Here is a 15900-nt window from a genome sequence, read left to right on the forward strand (position 1 = left end):
TGTTGCCTATCCATTTTCTCCAGAGATGCAGCCTGACCTGCTTAGTTACTCCAGCACTTTGTGTCTACAAGGAAGCAAACTTTAATTGTGATGCAACGACGATGTTTCTTGTCTGAAGCGGTGCATCAGGTGGGAGAAATAAATGTTTTCAGTGTGTTTGGGAATCTTAGTTGGTTCTCAGTTGGGTTGTGACACTGTACATCAGAGATAAGCATAGTTTATTCCTCACTTCTCAGTTCAAGTGCACTTCTTAAATCATGAAGCAGCTCTACGCCTCAACCAATATCCTTTAACGTCTTCTTGCTTATAATGAATTTGGGCTTGTCAATAGATGTGGCACCAGCCTGCGACATGTCAAATGGAGAGCAGGCATCAAAGGTGAGCGCTGAGCAGTGACTAATCTCACTGCAATTTCTTTGTGTCACTGACGTATGCTTTACTATTGAAGACGCTGAGATAGTTTCCGCTGCCCATAACAGCCAGAACAAATAGCACATCCCCGAACAAATTCCCCCCTTCAAATTCAGTGGCAATGGCCCTTCTTTAAGGTAAGTAATTGCTCAAAGGGACCATCAATTTAAGGAAACTCTTCCAGAACCTTTCTGAGAAATATAATACATCAGGTTTGGATGATGAATTGCAGAAGGGATTAAAATGACAGAATTGCACTTACATAACATCCACTTTACCTCCCCACCACACTTCCAGCTTTCTCCTCCCTACTGCAATCAGTCTGAAGAAGGGCCCCAACCCAAAACATCACCTATTCGTGTCCTCCAGAGGTGCCGCTCAGTTACTCCAGCACATACTGTCATAGAGTCATACAGTCCAGAAACAGGCCCTTTGGCCCAACACGTCCACGCCGACCTATATGCCCCATCCCATAAGCCTGGGTTTCAGCAACTAAGTTACAGAGAAAGGTTGAACAAGTTAGGGCTTTATTCTTTGGAGCGCAGAAGGTTAAGGGGGGACTTGATAGAGGTCTTTAAAATGATGAGAGGGATAGACAGAGTTGACGTGGATAAGCTTTTCCCCACTGAGAGTAGGGAAGATTCAAACAAGGGGACATGACTTGAGAATTAAGGGACTGAAGTTTAGGGGTAACATGAGGGGGAACTTCTTTACTCAGAGAGTGGTGGCTGTGTGGAATGAGCTTCCAGTGAAGGTGGTGGAGGCAGGTTCGTTTTTATCATTTAAAAATAAATTGGATAGTTATATGGACGGGAAAGGAATGGAGGGTTATGGTCTGAGCGCAGGTATATGGGACTAGGGGAGAATACGTGTTCGGCACGGACTAGAAGGGTCGAGATGGCCTGTTTCCGTGCTGTAATTGTTATATGGTTATATCTAAGCTAGTCCCATTTACCTGCGTTTGGACCATATTCCTCTTAACCGTTCCTATTCATGTGCCTGTCCAAGTCACATTTAAATGCAGTTATAGTACCTGCCTCAACTACCTCCTCTGGCAGCTCGTTCCATATTCTCTTCACCCTGAGTGAAAACGTTGTCCCTCAGATTCCTATTAAATCTTGCCCCCTCACCTGAAACCTATGACCTCTTGTTTTTGATCCCCTACCCTGGGTAAAAGACTCTGTGCAGTCAACCTATTTATTCCCCTTATAATCTTATACACCTGTAGAACATCATCCCTCAGCCTCCTGTGCTCCAAGGAACAAAGTCTTAGCCTACACTTCCCCCTGTAGCTCAGCACCTCGAGTCTTGGCAACACCCTTGTAAATCTTCTCTGCACTCTTTCCAGTTTAATGCCATTCTTGCTGTAGCAGAGTGAACAAAACTAAACGCAATACTCCAAGTGTGGTCTCACCAAACATCTTGTACAACTGTAACAATCCAACTTCTATACTCAATATAGAAACAAAGAACTGCATATGTTGGAATGTACCAAAATAGAAACAGCGCTGGAGTAACTCAGCGGATCAGGCAGCATCTCTGGAGAAAAAGGATGGGTGATGTTTCGGGACGGGACCCTTCTTCAGACCATTTACAGAAGGGTACCGACCCAAAATGTCACCCATCGTTTATCTCCAAAGATGCTGCCTGACTCGCTGATCAATACCCTGACGTAATGATCAATACCCTGACTCATAATGGTCAATATACCAAAATCCTTCTTGACCACCCTATCAACCTGTGACACCACTTTCTGGGAACTATGTGCCCGCATCCCTAGACCCCTCTGCTGTACTACACTCCCTAGGCCCCTACCATTCACTTTTCTTGTAAACCAGCATCTGCTGTTCCTTGATGCTACATCCACTTTCAATCCACTGTAAAGGTTCTGAAGTGCACCCAACACTGTCAGACAAGGAGTATCTAATTATACATGGTAAATGTTCAGAAAATAAGATACATCTGGGTTTTTTCCGCTGATGGTGTTGGCTGGAGGTGGAATAAGACAGAGAGAGCTGAAGATTACCCTATAATGATTTTTTTATACCACCCATTGGATAGATAGATAGGGCCTTGACCTCATCTGGGGAGTTTACTTTGCAATTTCAAAATGTGTCAATTATATCTCATCCTGAGAACGTTCTCATGTGTTTCCATGTCTGTGTTTCCTGCTTTAGATAACACCCCACTCCATTCTTTTCTCTCTTCTTCATCTCCTCTCCCTCTCTTTCCTGACCCTGATGTATACCCATTCTTCCACCATCCCACCCCATTTCCGTGTCCCACCCCTTTTCCCTATCCCCCACCCCTCACTCCCCCAGCTGTCCCCGTCCACCAATATCCCTCCCTCTGGCTTCACAATTCACTCCTCTTTTCTCCTCTTTACAGCACAGGAGATGGCAGGCGAATGGGGTTGAGAGAGAAAGATAGATCAGCCATGATTGATGTGATGGGCTAAATGGCCTAATTCTGTTCCTATAACTTATGAACTTATATAGACCAGACTGGACATAGAAGGCATATCTCCCTCCTTGAAGAACATTGGAACAACTGGAGAATTGGCTGGACATTCACCCTTGGAATTTCAATGCTTATTTGGTCCAAGCTGGTAGAATCTCCTTCCCCCACCCACAGGCTATTACCTGTCACTGAATGAGTGCTTTGCACTTCTTCACCAAACTTCTAGCTCGATTATTGTTACAGCCAACAATGACATTGGTTCACTTCCATTCCGGCGTAATATTTATTCCCCAACACGTAGTCTTACCATTTCCTAGACTTCAGTTTGGGGGGAGAGTTTCGTGGGATGAGAAAGAGGGCCCTCATGGGATGCATATCACAGAGAGCTGGAAGATAAACACAGAGGCTGTGGATTTAATGAATGAAATTAAAAACAAACATTATTCATTGACAAATAATCCCATAATTGTCACCCAAGTACACCGACCTGCATGTATCTGTCAATACCGCCAAAACATAAAACTTATTCGTGGGCAGCACAGTGGCGCAGCAGGTAGAGACCCGGGTTCAATCCTGACCTTGGGTGCTGTTTGGGTGGAGTTTGCATGTTCTCACTGAGACTGCATGGGTTTCGTTTGGGTGCTCCAGTTACCTCTCACATTCCAAAGACATACGGGTTTGTAGGTAAATTGGCCTCTGTAAATTGGCCCTAGTGTGTAAGGAGTGGATGAGAAAGTGCGATATCATAGAACGAGTGTCAATGGGTTATCGATGGTCGGTGTGGACTCGGTGGACCGAACGGCCTGTATTCATGCTGCATCTCTAAATTAGACTAAACATAAACTGGACAGATTTGTACACAAAACCAGGGACCACTTCTGGTGCTTGTATCAGTGGATATAAATACACGGAGGCTGCATTACTGTGATAAGGTCTGAAATGAAAGAGAGAAACATCGAGAAAGAAAGATCGAACTGACAGATAAATTACCAAAAATTCAAACAAGGAAGTTTAGTAGAAAATCTTTACTCAAGAGAGGTTGTGGAAAGTGCTGCAGTGAAGTTGAACATAAATGATGCCATATGTTTTAATTATTGGATTTTAATGCAATTTATTGCAAGATGTATATAAAAGCAAGTGAAGACTCAAGAATGTTTAATTATCATATGTACCGAAACAGAACAATGAAATTCTCACTTAAGAGATAATAGGCCAGTAAAACACCTTACGCAATAAATAATGTAATAAAACAAACAAAAAACGGTTCAATAAAACCCCCAATATTAGTGCAAAACTAAACAATAGCCCAAAGGTGTTTAGAGTGTTGGGAAGCTGCTGTTCCTGAAACTCATGGTCACAGTCTTCAGAAGCCTGGACCATATTCCCAATTTCTTTCCTACACATTTTGTCTGCTCCACTGCAAAATCTCCTCAAGGTATGTCTACTTTGAAGAAGTTTTCCTCCTCTCTCCGACGAGACTTCAGCATCATCTTCTCTCACTGGCCGCCCTCTGTGATTTTGACCATCTCCGACTACATTCTATCTCAGTCCCGCCCACTCCCCTGACATCAGTCTGACATCAGTCCGACGAAGGGTTCTGACCCGAAACATCACCCATTCCTTCTCTCCAGAGATGCTGCCTGTCCCGCTGAGTTACTCCAGCATTTTGTGTCTACCTTCGATTCAAACCAGCATCTGCAGTTATTTCCTACACACCAGATTCCCGATGGCAGGAGTGAAATGGGAGCGTGGCTAGGGTGGCGTAGGTTGTTCTTGATGCTGGCTGTCTTTTTGAGGCAGTGCTACTGATGATGCTGGGGAAGTCAGTCCCTAGGGTAAATTGTCCCTAGTGTGTAGGATAGTGTTATTGTACAGGATGATCTCTGATCAGCGCGGACTATGTGGGCCGTAGGGCATGTTTCCGCACTGTATCGCTAAAGGCTAAAGTTTAACACTCTCTTACTTTGCACTGTAAGTTCCATGTACTTCAAGTAATCCATCAATCTCTTGAAAACCCACATCAGCCTTTAATTTCCCTGAAGCCCTTCATTGAAAAATTAACAAAACTACTTACGAGGAGCTCCTTCTGCCATCTCAATTGCCGTGATTCCCAACGACCACAGGTCACTCTATGAGGAAAAACGTAACAGAACGAATTGTAAGTCAATTGTAAATTGTAAGTCAAACATCTTCATTAATGGCAAGTACATAACAAACTGAGGCTCTTATAAAACCACCATCACACATTTGGAGTATTGACACAAAGTGTTGGAGTAACTCAGACAGCATCTCTGGAGAGATCCCTTTTTCTCCAGAGATGCTGAATTACTCCAGCACTTTGTGTCTTTCTTCAGTATAAACCAGTATCTGCAGTTCCTTTCTGCACACATTTGGAGTATTGTGTTCAGTTCTGGTTGCCCCATTATAAGAGGAATGTTGAGGCTTCGGTTTAATGGTACTATATTGTCACATTTACCTCGCGATAGTGAAATGCTTTTTTTTTGCATACAATCGAGTAAACCCATTACTCTAAGTGGGCACATCTTAGATTCAGTACAAATGCATTGGAACAGTACATTAAGACCGTATGTAAGAGTCGCCAGGTTCTGCCACTATTTTCCGGAAGAGGATCACCAGGATGCCGTCTGGATGAGAGAGCATCAGCTATAACGTCCCTTCATCAAGCAGATAGAGTAGTCCAAAGTGTGGACACCTGGAGGTCAGTCGAGCTTTGGTGTTAACACAGAAGATCATGGCAATCAAAAAGGGGACACTCAATTATCTAAAGATCCTCGTGTAGTTCCTTGGCGAAGAAACTGCAAATGAAGTGCCATGTCCAAATGAAAATTTAGATATGATGTCACTCAGAACCTAGAACAGTACAGCACAGGGACAGGCCCTTTGGCCCACAGTCTCCGTGCCTGCATGTGATCCATATCCCTCCGTTCTCTGCATATCCATGTGCCTATGTATATGTCTCCACCACCACCCCTGGACGCGCCCCTCAGGCACCCACCACCCTCTGTGCAAAGAAACTTGCCTCGCACATCTCTTTTAAACTTTTCCCCTTTCTGACTTTAAAGCTATGGCTCAAGTCTTTGACATTTCCACCCATGAAGAAAAGGTCTACCCTATCTATGCCTGCTATAATTTCAGAAACTTCTACGAGATCTCTCAACTTCTGATGCTTCAGTGAAAACAAATACAATTTGTACAACTTCTTATTGCTAACACACTCTATTCCAGGCAGCATTCTGACAAACCTTCTCTGTACCCTATCCAAAGCCTCCATATCCTTCCTGAAATGGGCGGCCAGAACTGCACATAATGCTTCAAATTCCGCCTGATCATTTTATAAAACCGTAACATGACTTCTCGGCTCTTGTACTCAATGCCCCGACAGATGAAGGCAAGCATAACATATGCCTTTTTTACCCTCGCTATCTACTCGTGTTGCCATGTTCAGGGAACTATGGAATGAACCCCAAGAACCTTCTGTGCATCAACGCTAAAGGGCTGGCTATTAACTGTATACTTTCACCTTGCACATGACCTCCCAAAGTTCAAACCTGACACTTGTTCAGATTTAGCTCAACGGGGCATTTTTCCATTCTCAACTCCAGCTCATCTTTATCCCATTGTATTCTTCGACAGCCTTCCTGACTCTCCGTAATTCCAGCAATCATGGTGCCATCTGCAAACTTGCCAACCGACCCATGGACACTCCCATCCAAATTATTTATCTGTATCACAAACACCAGAGGTCCCGGCGCAGATCCCTGTGGAACTCCGCAGGTCACGGACCTCCACCCGCATAACACCCTTCCACCATAACCCTCTGTTATGGTGCGGTACGGTGGCTAGGCGATAGCGTTGTGGCCTTACAGCGCCAGAGACCCAGGTTTGATCCTGACTATGGGTGCTGTCTGCACAGAGTTTGTACATTCTCCCCATGACTCTGTGCGTTTCCCCCGGTTGCTCCGGTTTCCTCCCACACTCAAAAGACGTGCAGATTTGTATGTTAATTGGCTTCAATAAAGATTGTAAATTGTCCCTAGTGTGTAGGATAGTGCTAGTGTACGGGGATCGCTGGTCGGCTCAGACTTGGTAGGCCAAAGGGCCTGTTTCCATGCTGTATTTCTAAACTAAACTAAAACTAAACTCTGTATTCTCTGAGTAAACCAGTGCTAAATCCAAACTGCCAAGTTACTGTGGATACCATGCATCTTCTGGATCAGTCTACTTTGTGGGACTTTATCAAATACAACATGGATTGCCCCAGCCTCATTGATCACCTTCATCACGTCCCCAACAAACTCAATCAACCTAGTAAGACATGACCTGCCATGAACAAAGCCATGTTGACTGGCCCTAATTATCTTTTTCTCTTCCAACCGTTCTAACTGTGAGTATATCTTATCGCGAAGACTTGTCCAATAGCTTCCCTACCACCGATGTGAAGTTTACTGCCCTATAAATTTCCTGGATTATATCTACTTCCCTTAAACAAAGGAGCAACATTGGCTACTCTCCAGTCCTCTAGGACCTTGCCTGCGGCAAGAGAGGATTCAGAGATTTATATTAAAGCCCTTGCATCCTCCTCTCTTGCCTGGGTTAGTTCCCGCCGGGCCCGGATTTTTATCCACATTACTGCTTTTCAAGAGACCCGACGTCACCTCCTCCTTGATTGCAAACTGCCTTAGCCCATTATTGTAAATGTCACTGATCTCAATGTCCTATGTCCTCGGTGAATACAGATGCAAAGTTCACATTTAGTATCTTGCCAACTCCAAGCATAAATGTTCTTCTTTATCCATGTCCCACTTTCTCCCTAGTTTGAGACGTTAGACTTTAGAGATACAGCCGACAAACAAGCCCTTTGGCCCACCAAATCTGCGCCGACCAGCAATCACCCCAAACACTAACACCATCCTTCACAACAGGAACAATTTTTCGTCTTTGTCTTTGGAGTGTGGGGGGGAAAGCAGGGCACCCAGAGAAAACCCACGTTGTCACAAGAGAGAACGTACAACATTTGCAGACAGCACCCGTAGTCAGGATCAAACCCAGGTCTCTTGCATTGTAACGCAGCAACTCTACCGTTGTGCCACTGTGCCCCAGTCTTATTTTAATGTATTAATATAAAGCCTTGCGACCCTTTGTAATCTGACGGATCCCTGTGACCATGTGGGTTTTCTCCTGGTGCTCCGGTTTCCTCCCACACTCCAAAGACATACAGGTTTGTGGGTTAATTGGCTTCTGTTAATTGTAAATTGTGCCTTGTGTAGGATACTGCTAGTATAGGGGATTATCACTGGATGGCACGGACTCGGTGGCCCAAAGGGCCTATTTCCATGCTGTGTAAAGTAAGGTAGAAATCTACAGAATGCTAGTAAATATGGGGGAAGTTAAAGTCACCCAGTACAATAACCCTGTTGCCTTTACAAAACATGTTCAAGTGGTAATGGCAAAATTAAAACCACACTCCTTTTTTTCTGTTTCCTTACATTAGTTTTGGAAATTTTTTAAATGTTAGAGTTTCGATGACGCAGATAAAAAAAGCTATTTACAAACAGATTAACAATAATTGAGAAATGGGTCAGAAGGGCAATACAGAGGTCATTTTTCTTGCAGTAAACCATACCCGCTTGAAAGGATGGCAGAAGCATACATAATATTTACTTCCAAATATGTTTGGATATATTAGAACAAAGAACATAAAAAAAATCAAAGCACAGGAACAGTCCCATTGGCCCACGATATCTGTGGCAAACATAATAACAACCACAGTGACTCGGCGGTATAGTCAAGCGGGGGACCACTGTCTGAAATTCACACGATGCAAAGCCAAGGTGACACAGACACACACCGCGATGAAGAGACAGGTTAAGATGGCTAGCACAGTGTACGGTAAGTCCTTTACAAGAGGGGGCAGGGGGGTAGGGAGGGTGGGGGGTGGGGGGGGAAGAAGGAGTGGAGACACTTTTAAAAAGCCAGACAACTTTTAATATGCCAGAGATACACAGCTGTGAAGCAGGCATTTAACATTAACGGTCGGTTCTCCTTGGTTCTGAAAACTCGTGCTTACATTTTTCCCCCCAATGAGCCAATGAAAATGCCTGACCAGCAAAGGCGATTAACTAAAACTACCTTGACTACCTATAACTACATGGCGACCCCGCTACAACTGCACCTACGACTACAAAATTATCTCCATGGCGACCAATTTTTGGTCGCAGAAAATTTTTCAACATGTTGAAAAATTTGCGGCGACGATATTGAGGCCACGACTAGTTCCCAGAATGCGGGAACTCCTCGCGACCATGAAGGAGACTCACCAGAGACCACCAGCGAACATGTGGCGCCCGCAGAGTATCCTGCACTCGCCTAAAAAGTCGCCTAGGTGGGACAGGCCCTTTACAGTGCCAGAGATCCCGATTTGATCCTGACTACTGATGCTGTCTGTATGGAGTTTGTACATTATCCCTGTGACCAGCTGATTTATCTCCGGGTGCTCCGGTTTCCTCCAACACTCCTGAGACATGCAGGTTTGCAGATTAGTTGGCTTCTATAAATTGACCCAAGCGTGGAGAATAAAACTAGTCTATGGGTGATCGCAGACTCGGTGGGCCGAAGGAACTATATCCACACTGTATTTCTCAACTAAACTAAATCTATTTCAGAAGCAGTTACAATTGTAAATTACAATAGAACATAATTCCAGTAGCAATATAAATGAACCAACACTGTTGCTGCCACATTACAAGACAAAGTGTGTGTGCATCACTGATTTGGTCATAAAATCAAACCACAAGTACTACTGGCCTATAGATAGTTGGTGCATAAGTTTCATTCTTACACCTGACTTCCTAACTTTCAAACTGTCGTTAACATGTGGTCGCTATTGAGCATCAAACAAACTTGCAGTCAGAATATTGAATAGGAATGCAAGTACTGGACATACTTAGCAAGTCAGATGCCAGATGGAAAGAGAGAGACAGAATTAGTTAATTTAGTTTAGAGATACAATGTGGAGACAGGCCCTTCAGCCCAGCAAGTCTGCGCCGATCAACAATCCACTAGTGCAGGAAGTAACTACAGATGCTGGTTTACGCCGAAGATAGACACAAAATGCTGGAGTAACTCAGGGGGTCAGGCGGCATCTCTGGAGAAAAGGTATAGATGATGTTTTGGTTTGAGACCCTTCTCCAGACTGAAGAGGGTCTTGAATCAAAACGATACCTGTACACGAGTTCAATGTTAACCCAGTTTCGCATCCCACACATGACAGATAATTTACAGGAGCCAATTAATCTACAACCTGCACGCCTTTAGAATGTGCTAGGAAACTGGTGCACCTGGAGAAAACCCACGCAGGCAGAGAGAGAACCTAGAGAAGCACCCATAGTCAGGATTAAACCCGGGTCTCTGGCACTATAAGGCAGTTATACTACCATTGCATCCCTGATGTTTCAGACCAATTAATATTTATTGGGGGTGAAAAGTTATTTAGGACAGCCCCAGCTGACAACCAAGCTCTGTTTTACAGATGTTGGTAAATTCACAAAAAAATACTCCATATGGAAACCATACCTCCACAGTATTATAATGAACTAGACCAAGTGGGACCCGTTGGGTCCCTGTCACACGGGAGGCCTGGTCCCCCAATGCAACCCGTTACCCAACGCAATATTCCACCACACACCCATAGCCGACGGTGCGCAGGGGCTGCACATTTCGCCTTATGCACCCTCCCTCATTTTTAAACTAAAAAAATGCATGTACACTGGCTAGCTAACAGAACTCAGTGTACTGTGACTTTAAAAAAATGCATTTGCACCTGCTAGGGCTATCAGAACTCAGTGTACTTGTAACAATGTTGTGATGTCACAGCTGTAAGCACAGGGAAAAATACGTAACTTTTTCCAAGTTTCTGCACATTTGTGAATATTTTCATAAATAAATCGAGAAATAATGCATTAAATGTTCAGATAAGGTGATTTTTGATCACGGAGGGGGGTAAGGGGGGGGGGGGAAGAGGGGGGGGGGAAGAGTGGGGGGAAGAGGGGGGGAGAGAGGGGGGGAGTCTCTCCAATCAACAGCAATTTTTTTTGAAAGCGGTCAAAAATCTGTCAAACTACGCGGAGGAAATAACCGTAAACTTTTTAAATTGTAAAGAAATTAGTACCAGAAAAAAACTGGGAATTAACAAACGGGGAAAACATAACGTTCAAAATTAAATGTTATCTTTAAGAATTAGTACAGTTAAGTGAGACACCAGAAAGTCTTTAAAGAACAAAAATGAAACGTTTTTGAAGTTAAACCGAAACAATGAAGTTCAATCGGACCTCGGAAGACCTCGGAAGAGCTCGGGAGCTGCAGTACAGAGCCCACTTGCTCGTTCTTTCTGCGTCTTTTGAAGAACCGGGAGGGGGAGGGGGTGAGGGGGAGGTGACGTCACTCGCTGCAAGCGGAACATAGGGCAGCAGGCAGCAAAGCCATTGTGACGTCATCAGCGAGACCATCTTGTTTATTTTCCAATTTATTTGAAATTTTTGAACATTTTCATAAATAACGAGAAATTTTCAGATGAGGCGATTTTTTACATCACGGCGTAAATCTCTATCGGAATATGTAAAAATGTCACCGTTAGCGCGTCGTGTTTCCAAGGAGATGTGAAACGCACACGAACATCGCACAAATACACACACATCCAAGATCAGAATTTTATAAGGATAGATAGATAGATAGATAGATAGATAGATAGATAGATAGATAGATAGATAGATAGATAGATAGATAGATAGATGGCTGGCTGGCTGGCTGGCACTGAGGGACATAAGACTGATAAGAAAGAATAATTGCTAAATGAGAAAAAGACAAAGTGCTGGAGGAACTGAATGGGTCAGGCAGCATCTGAAGAGGGAATAGACACTCCAGTTTACAGCCTGCAGTTCCCCTTGTCTTGAGCCAGAGGGTGGTGAATCTGTGGCATTCATTGCCACAGATGGCTGTGGAAGCCAAGTCAATGGATATCTTCAAGGAGGAGATTGATAGATTTGTGATTAGTACGGGTGTCAGGGGTTGGCAGTGGGGAGATGGCAGGAGAATGGGGTTGAGAGGGAAAGATAGATCAACCATAATTGAATGGCAGAGTAGACTTAATAGGGTGAATGGTCTAATTATGCCCCTGAAGCTTATGAACTATTGTGTCTCCAGCTACTATGTTAGTCAGTTAAAAGACATTTGAGGATCGGGGTGTGCGTTCCTCAATACCTTACATTTTTAAAGTCTTTCTGCAGATTAAACATTGCCAAAAAACATAGGCAGAACCCAAACAATTTCCATCTAAGAAGAGCCATCTATTCACTGTGAGGCCACCACTGCCTGAATGTAAAGCTCTGAATCTATTTCAAAGTTTACAATCAATTCGAAAACTATGTCATGTATAAAATAGTACATTTTGCAAGATAAATGCAGGCGAACAGCTCACAATAATAATTTTTTCGGCCACTCATAACTAAGCTTTGACTGAAATATATTTTTCTCCCAGATTTAATCAAAGAGTTCTTCTGCAAACTTCATTCAATCCATTGCCTTTCTGAATGCGTAAAAAAAAAAATCAGATCTTGCTCTAACTCAATTATACCAAGAAGCATCCATATTTTATCTTGCGTTTATCTCATCAAAGCTATCTCTGTCAAGCTGTGAATGTCTACCTGGATTACAGATGAATTACATTTTATCATTTGCCATTTTCTCCTGAAGAACAACGTTGTGAATCTGAGGCTGTTAAATTGTTCAAAAAGGCACACGATTCGATGTTTTAAATTGCAAAGTTACTGCATGAGTGGTGACACATGAAACTGCAAACACTGGAATCTGAAATGATAATACTGCCAACCTTCTCGTGAAACATTAAAGTGAGGCCTTGTCTGCTTCTTGCAAACACAATTCACAGTGCATTGTGTTAAAGATGGGAAAGCTCTGATCTCTATTCATCTCTCAAACAAGATACTAGAGGTGCAAGAAACTGCAGATGATGGAATCTTGAGGAAAAACTCAAAGTGCTGGAGGAACTTAACGGATCAGGCAGTATCTCTGCAGGACATGGGTAGGTGACATTTTGGATTGGGACCTGGATTGAAGATGGTTTAGGCTTATTATCGACATGTGAACTGACGTAGAGTGAAAAGCTTTGTTTTGCATGCTCTCCAGTCAAATCTAATAATACAAGAAAAATCGCCTCTCCTTGACCTTCAGAGGAAAATGGATTGTCTGCTCATTGATCACATTCCTGTTGCGGAGCTTGCTGTACAAATTATTTTCACGTTACAATGCCGCTGAGAGTGTTCTCTCCGACGCAGGAGATCCATCATCCAGTGAGAGGGCCTGAAACATCGGGCCTCCGCCTCACCTGGAGTGAACACAGAGGCAGAGGACTGAACTTTTTAGTACCTTCCCTCACAGTGGAAAATGTTGATTCTGCTGTGGGGGGACATTCATGTTAAATTCTATAGTGTGTTGTGTCTTTTCTTCTTTTTTATTTTGTATGGATGTATGGAAACCCAATTTCTTATATGTACAGCACCTGGGTTTCAATGCGAGTTGATTTAAAAGTGCTATATAAATAAAAATTACTTACTTACTGTATCTTAAAGAGTATTTTATTGACTGTGGAAGATTGGAGGATTTGAAAGGCATCATATTGACACACAATCTTTCCTTTTCTTCCCCGCATTATGCCCACATTTGAAGTGTACAGTGGTGCAGCCAGTAGAGCTGCTGCCTCATAGTTCCAGCAACCTGACCGATCCTTATAACTGGAGCTGCCTGTGTGGAGTTTGCACGTTCTTCAGTCTGACAAGTTCAGTTTAGTTTATTGTCACGTGCACTGAGGTACAGTGAAAACCTACCATGTGGCTTTCTCCCGGATGCTCAGATCTCCTCCAACATCCCATAGGACATGGGTCAGTAGGTTGTAAAAAAAAAAGGAACTGCAGATACTGGTTGATACCAAAGATAGATGCACAATGATGGAGTAACTCAGCGGGTCAGGCAGCACGACACAAAATGCTGGAGTGACTCATGACACAAAATGCTGCTACCACACCCGCTCAGTTACCCCAGCGTTTTGTGTCTCTCATGGGTCAGAAGGTTTATTGGCCAATTCTAAATTTGTTTCATGGCAGCAGAGAGGTAAGGAAATTGATGGGAGAGATTAAAATGGGATTAGTGGAGAATTAGCGTCATAAAGTCATAGAGCTATAGAACATGGTCAGGCCCTTTGGCCCACCTTGTCCCTGGCATCCAAGTTGGCATTCTGCCGTTTTTGGCCCATATCCCTCTAGATCCATTTGCCTGCATTTGGCCTATATCTCTCTATTAGTGCAAATGGGGAGCTTGATGAATTTTTACTTTAGTTTAGTTTAGAGATACAATGTGGAAACAGGCACTTCAGCCCACCAAGTCTGTGCCATCCAGCAATCCCCATACACTGGCACTACTCAGCACATTAGAGACAATTATTACCAAAGCCAGTTAACCTACAAACCTGTACGTCTTTGGAGTGGGGGAGGAAACCGGAGCGCCTGAAGAAAACCCATGCGGTCACAGGGAGAACGTACAAATTCTGTACAGACAGCATCCGTAGTTAGGATCGAAGCTGGGTCTCTGGTGCTGTAAGGCAGCAACTCTACCGCTGCGCCACTGTGCCACTCCCGTCTCTGCACTAGATAACCCATTTCCATTCTATGATTCTATGACCAATACCACTTACTTCGAACAGCCCATTTATTTACTTTGGGGATTAAATCCTTAATTGTTATCTGCATTTGATTTACACTTCATTATTGCTGTGTCCTTCAATCTTGGACAAAGCTGGGTTTGTTTGCATGAGACCTCTGTTACGGGGATGAGCTGAAAATGTTCAGGCTTGTTGGAAAGAAGGACACAAAATGCTGGAGTAAATCAGCGGGCCAGGCAGCATCTCTGGAGAAAATGGATGGGTGACGTCTCGGGTTATGACCCTCTTCAGGCTGATAGTGGAGTGGGTACTGGAAGCAAGAAAAGACCTTGGCGATCAGGATCGGCAACAGATGAACTCAGGCAGGGTGGTTCCCTGATAGGCCAATTGTTGAGTAAGGATGACGTGATCCAAAGAGTAATACATCGTAGCGAACTGCAGAACTGGTTAACAGACTTTTACTGGAGGAAGTAGGGGAGGGGTGGGAAACGACAGGACGGTAGTTTAGAGATATGGGCCCTCCGATCCACTGAGGCCACACTGACTGCGTTCCCCATACAATAGCAGTAACCCACAAACTAGGGACAATTTACAATTTTTATCAAAGCCAATCAACCTCCAAACTATACGTCTTTGGTATGTAGGAGGAAACCGGCGCACACGGAGAAAACCCACGTGGACACGGGGAGAATGTACAGACCCCATGCAGCCAGCATCCAAGGTCAGCATGGAACCTGGGTATTTGGCGCTGTAAGGCAGCAAATCGACCACTGCGCTGCCCCTGGCGTAGAACTGTAGAAGTCACTTAGGTATATGTACAAGTCTCGACCTGAAACGTCACCAAATAATTTTCTCCAGAGCTGTTGCCTGACCCGCTGAGTTACTCCAGCAATTTGTGTCCGTCTTTAGTATAAACTACCATCTGCAGTTCCTTTTTTATTACATTGTTGGAAAATGGGCTGGAAACATCGGGAATAATGAACATGGAGAATGTGTTGCCGTGTCTTGACAGGGAATCAGTTGGCAGGAAATCAGGAGCAGCATTCCCCACGTTCATGGCAATTGTTGCAGCTGGCAAAGCAAACCTCAGTAAAATTGGCTCACCATTTTCCATTGTTCCCTGGATCAGTGATCAGATCAGAGCTCTCAGACAGGAAATAAAGGGCATGACCCACTTGCATTCGATTGCATGCGTTAGGTGTGACCAAACGTGGTCGCTTGAGGCGTACGGGCACCGTATGGCCGCGTGGGACCGGTCCCACTTAGAAGTGCAGAGTTGTGTG

At 44.0% G+C, this 15900-nt stretch overlaps 1 protein-coding gene across 3 annotated transcripts in view; it reads right to left on the reverse strand.

Annotated features, from left to right (window-relative positions):
- Positions 1–15900, reverse strand: part of nrk (Nik related kinase) — a 266045-nt gene that overhangs the window by 136561 nt on the left and 113584 nt on the right. For all 3 annotated transcript variants that reach the window (XM_033030272.1, XM_033030271.1, XM_033030269.1), the window contains exons 8-9: positions 4946–5000; positions 3179–3257 (exon numbers count right to left, since the gene is read on the reverse strand). In XM_033030272.1, the coding sequence (XP_032886163.1) occupies positions 3179–3257; positions 4946–5000 (134 nt within the window). The remainder of the gene's footprint in view (positions 1–3178; positions 3258–4945; positions 5001–15900) is intronic.

This window comes from Amblyraja radiata, chromosome 12, assembly GCF_010909765.2.
Source record: "Amblyraja radiata isolate CabotCenter1 chromosome 12, sAmbRad1.1.pri, whole genome shotgun sequence".
NCBI classification, from domain to species: Eukaryota; Metazoa; Chordata; class Chondrichthyes; order Rajiformes; family Rajidae; genus Amblyraja; species Amblyraja radiata.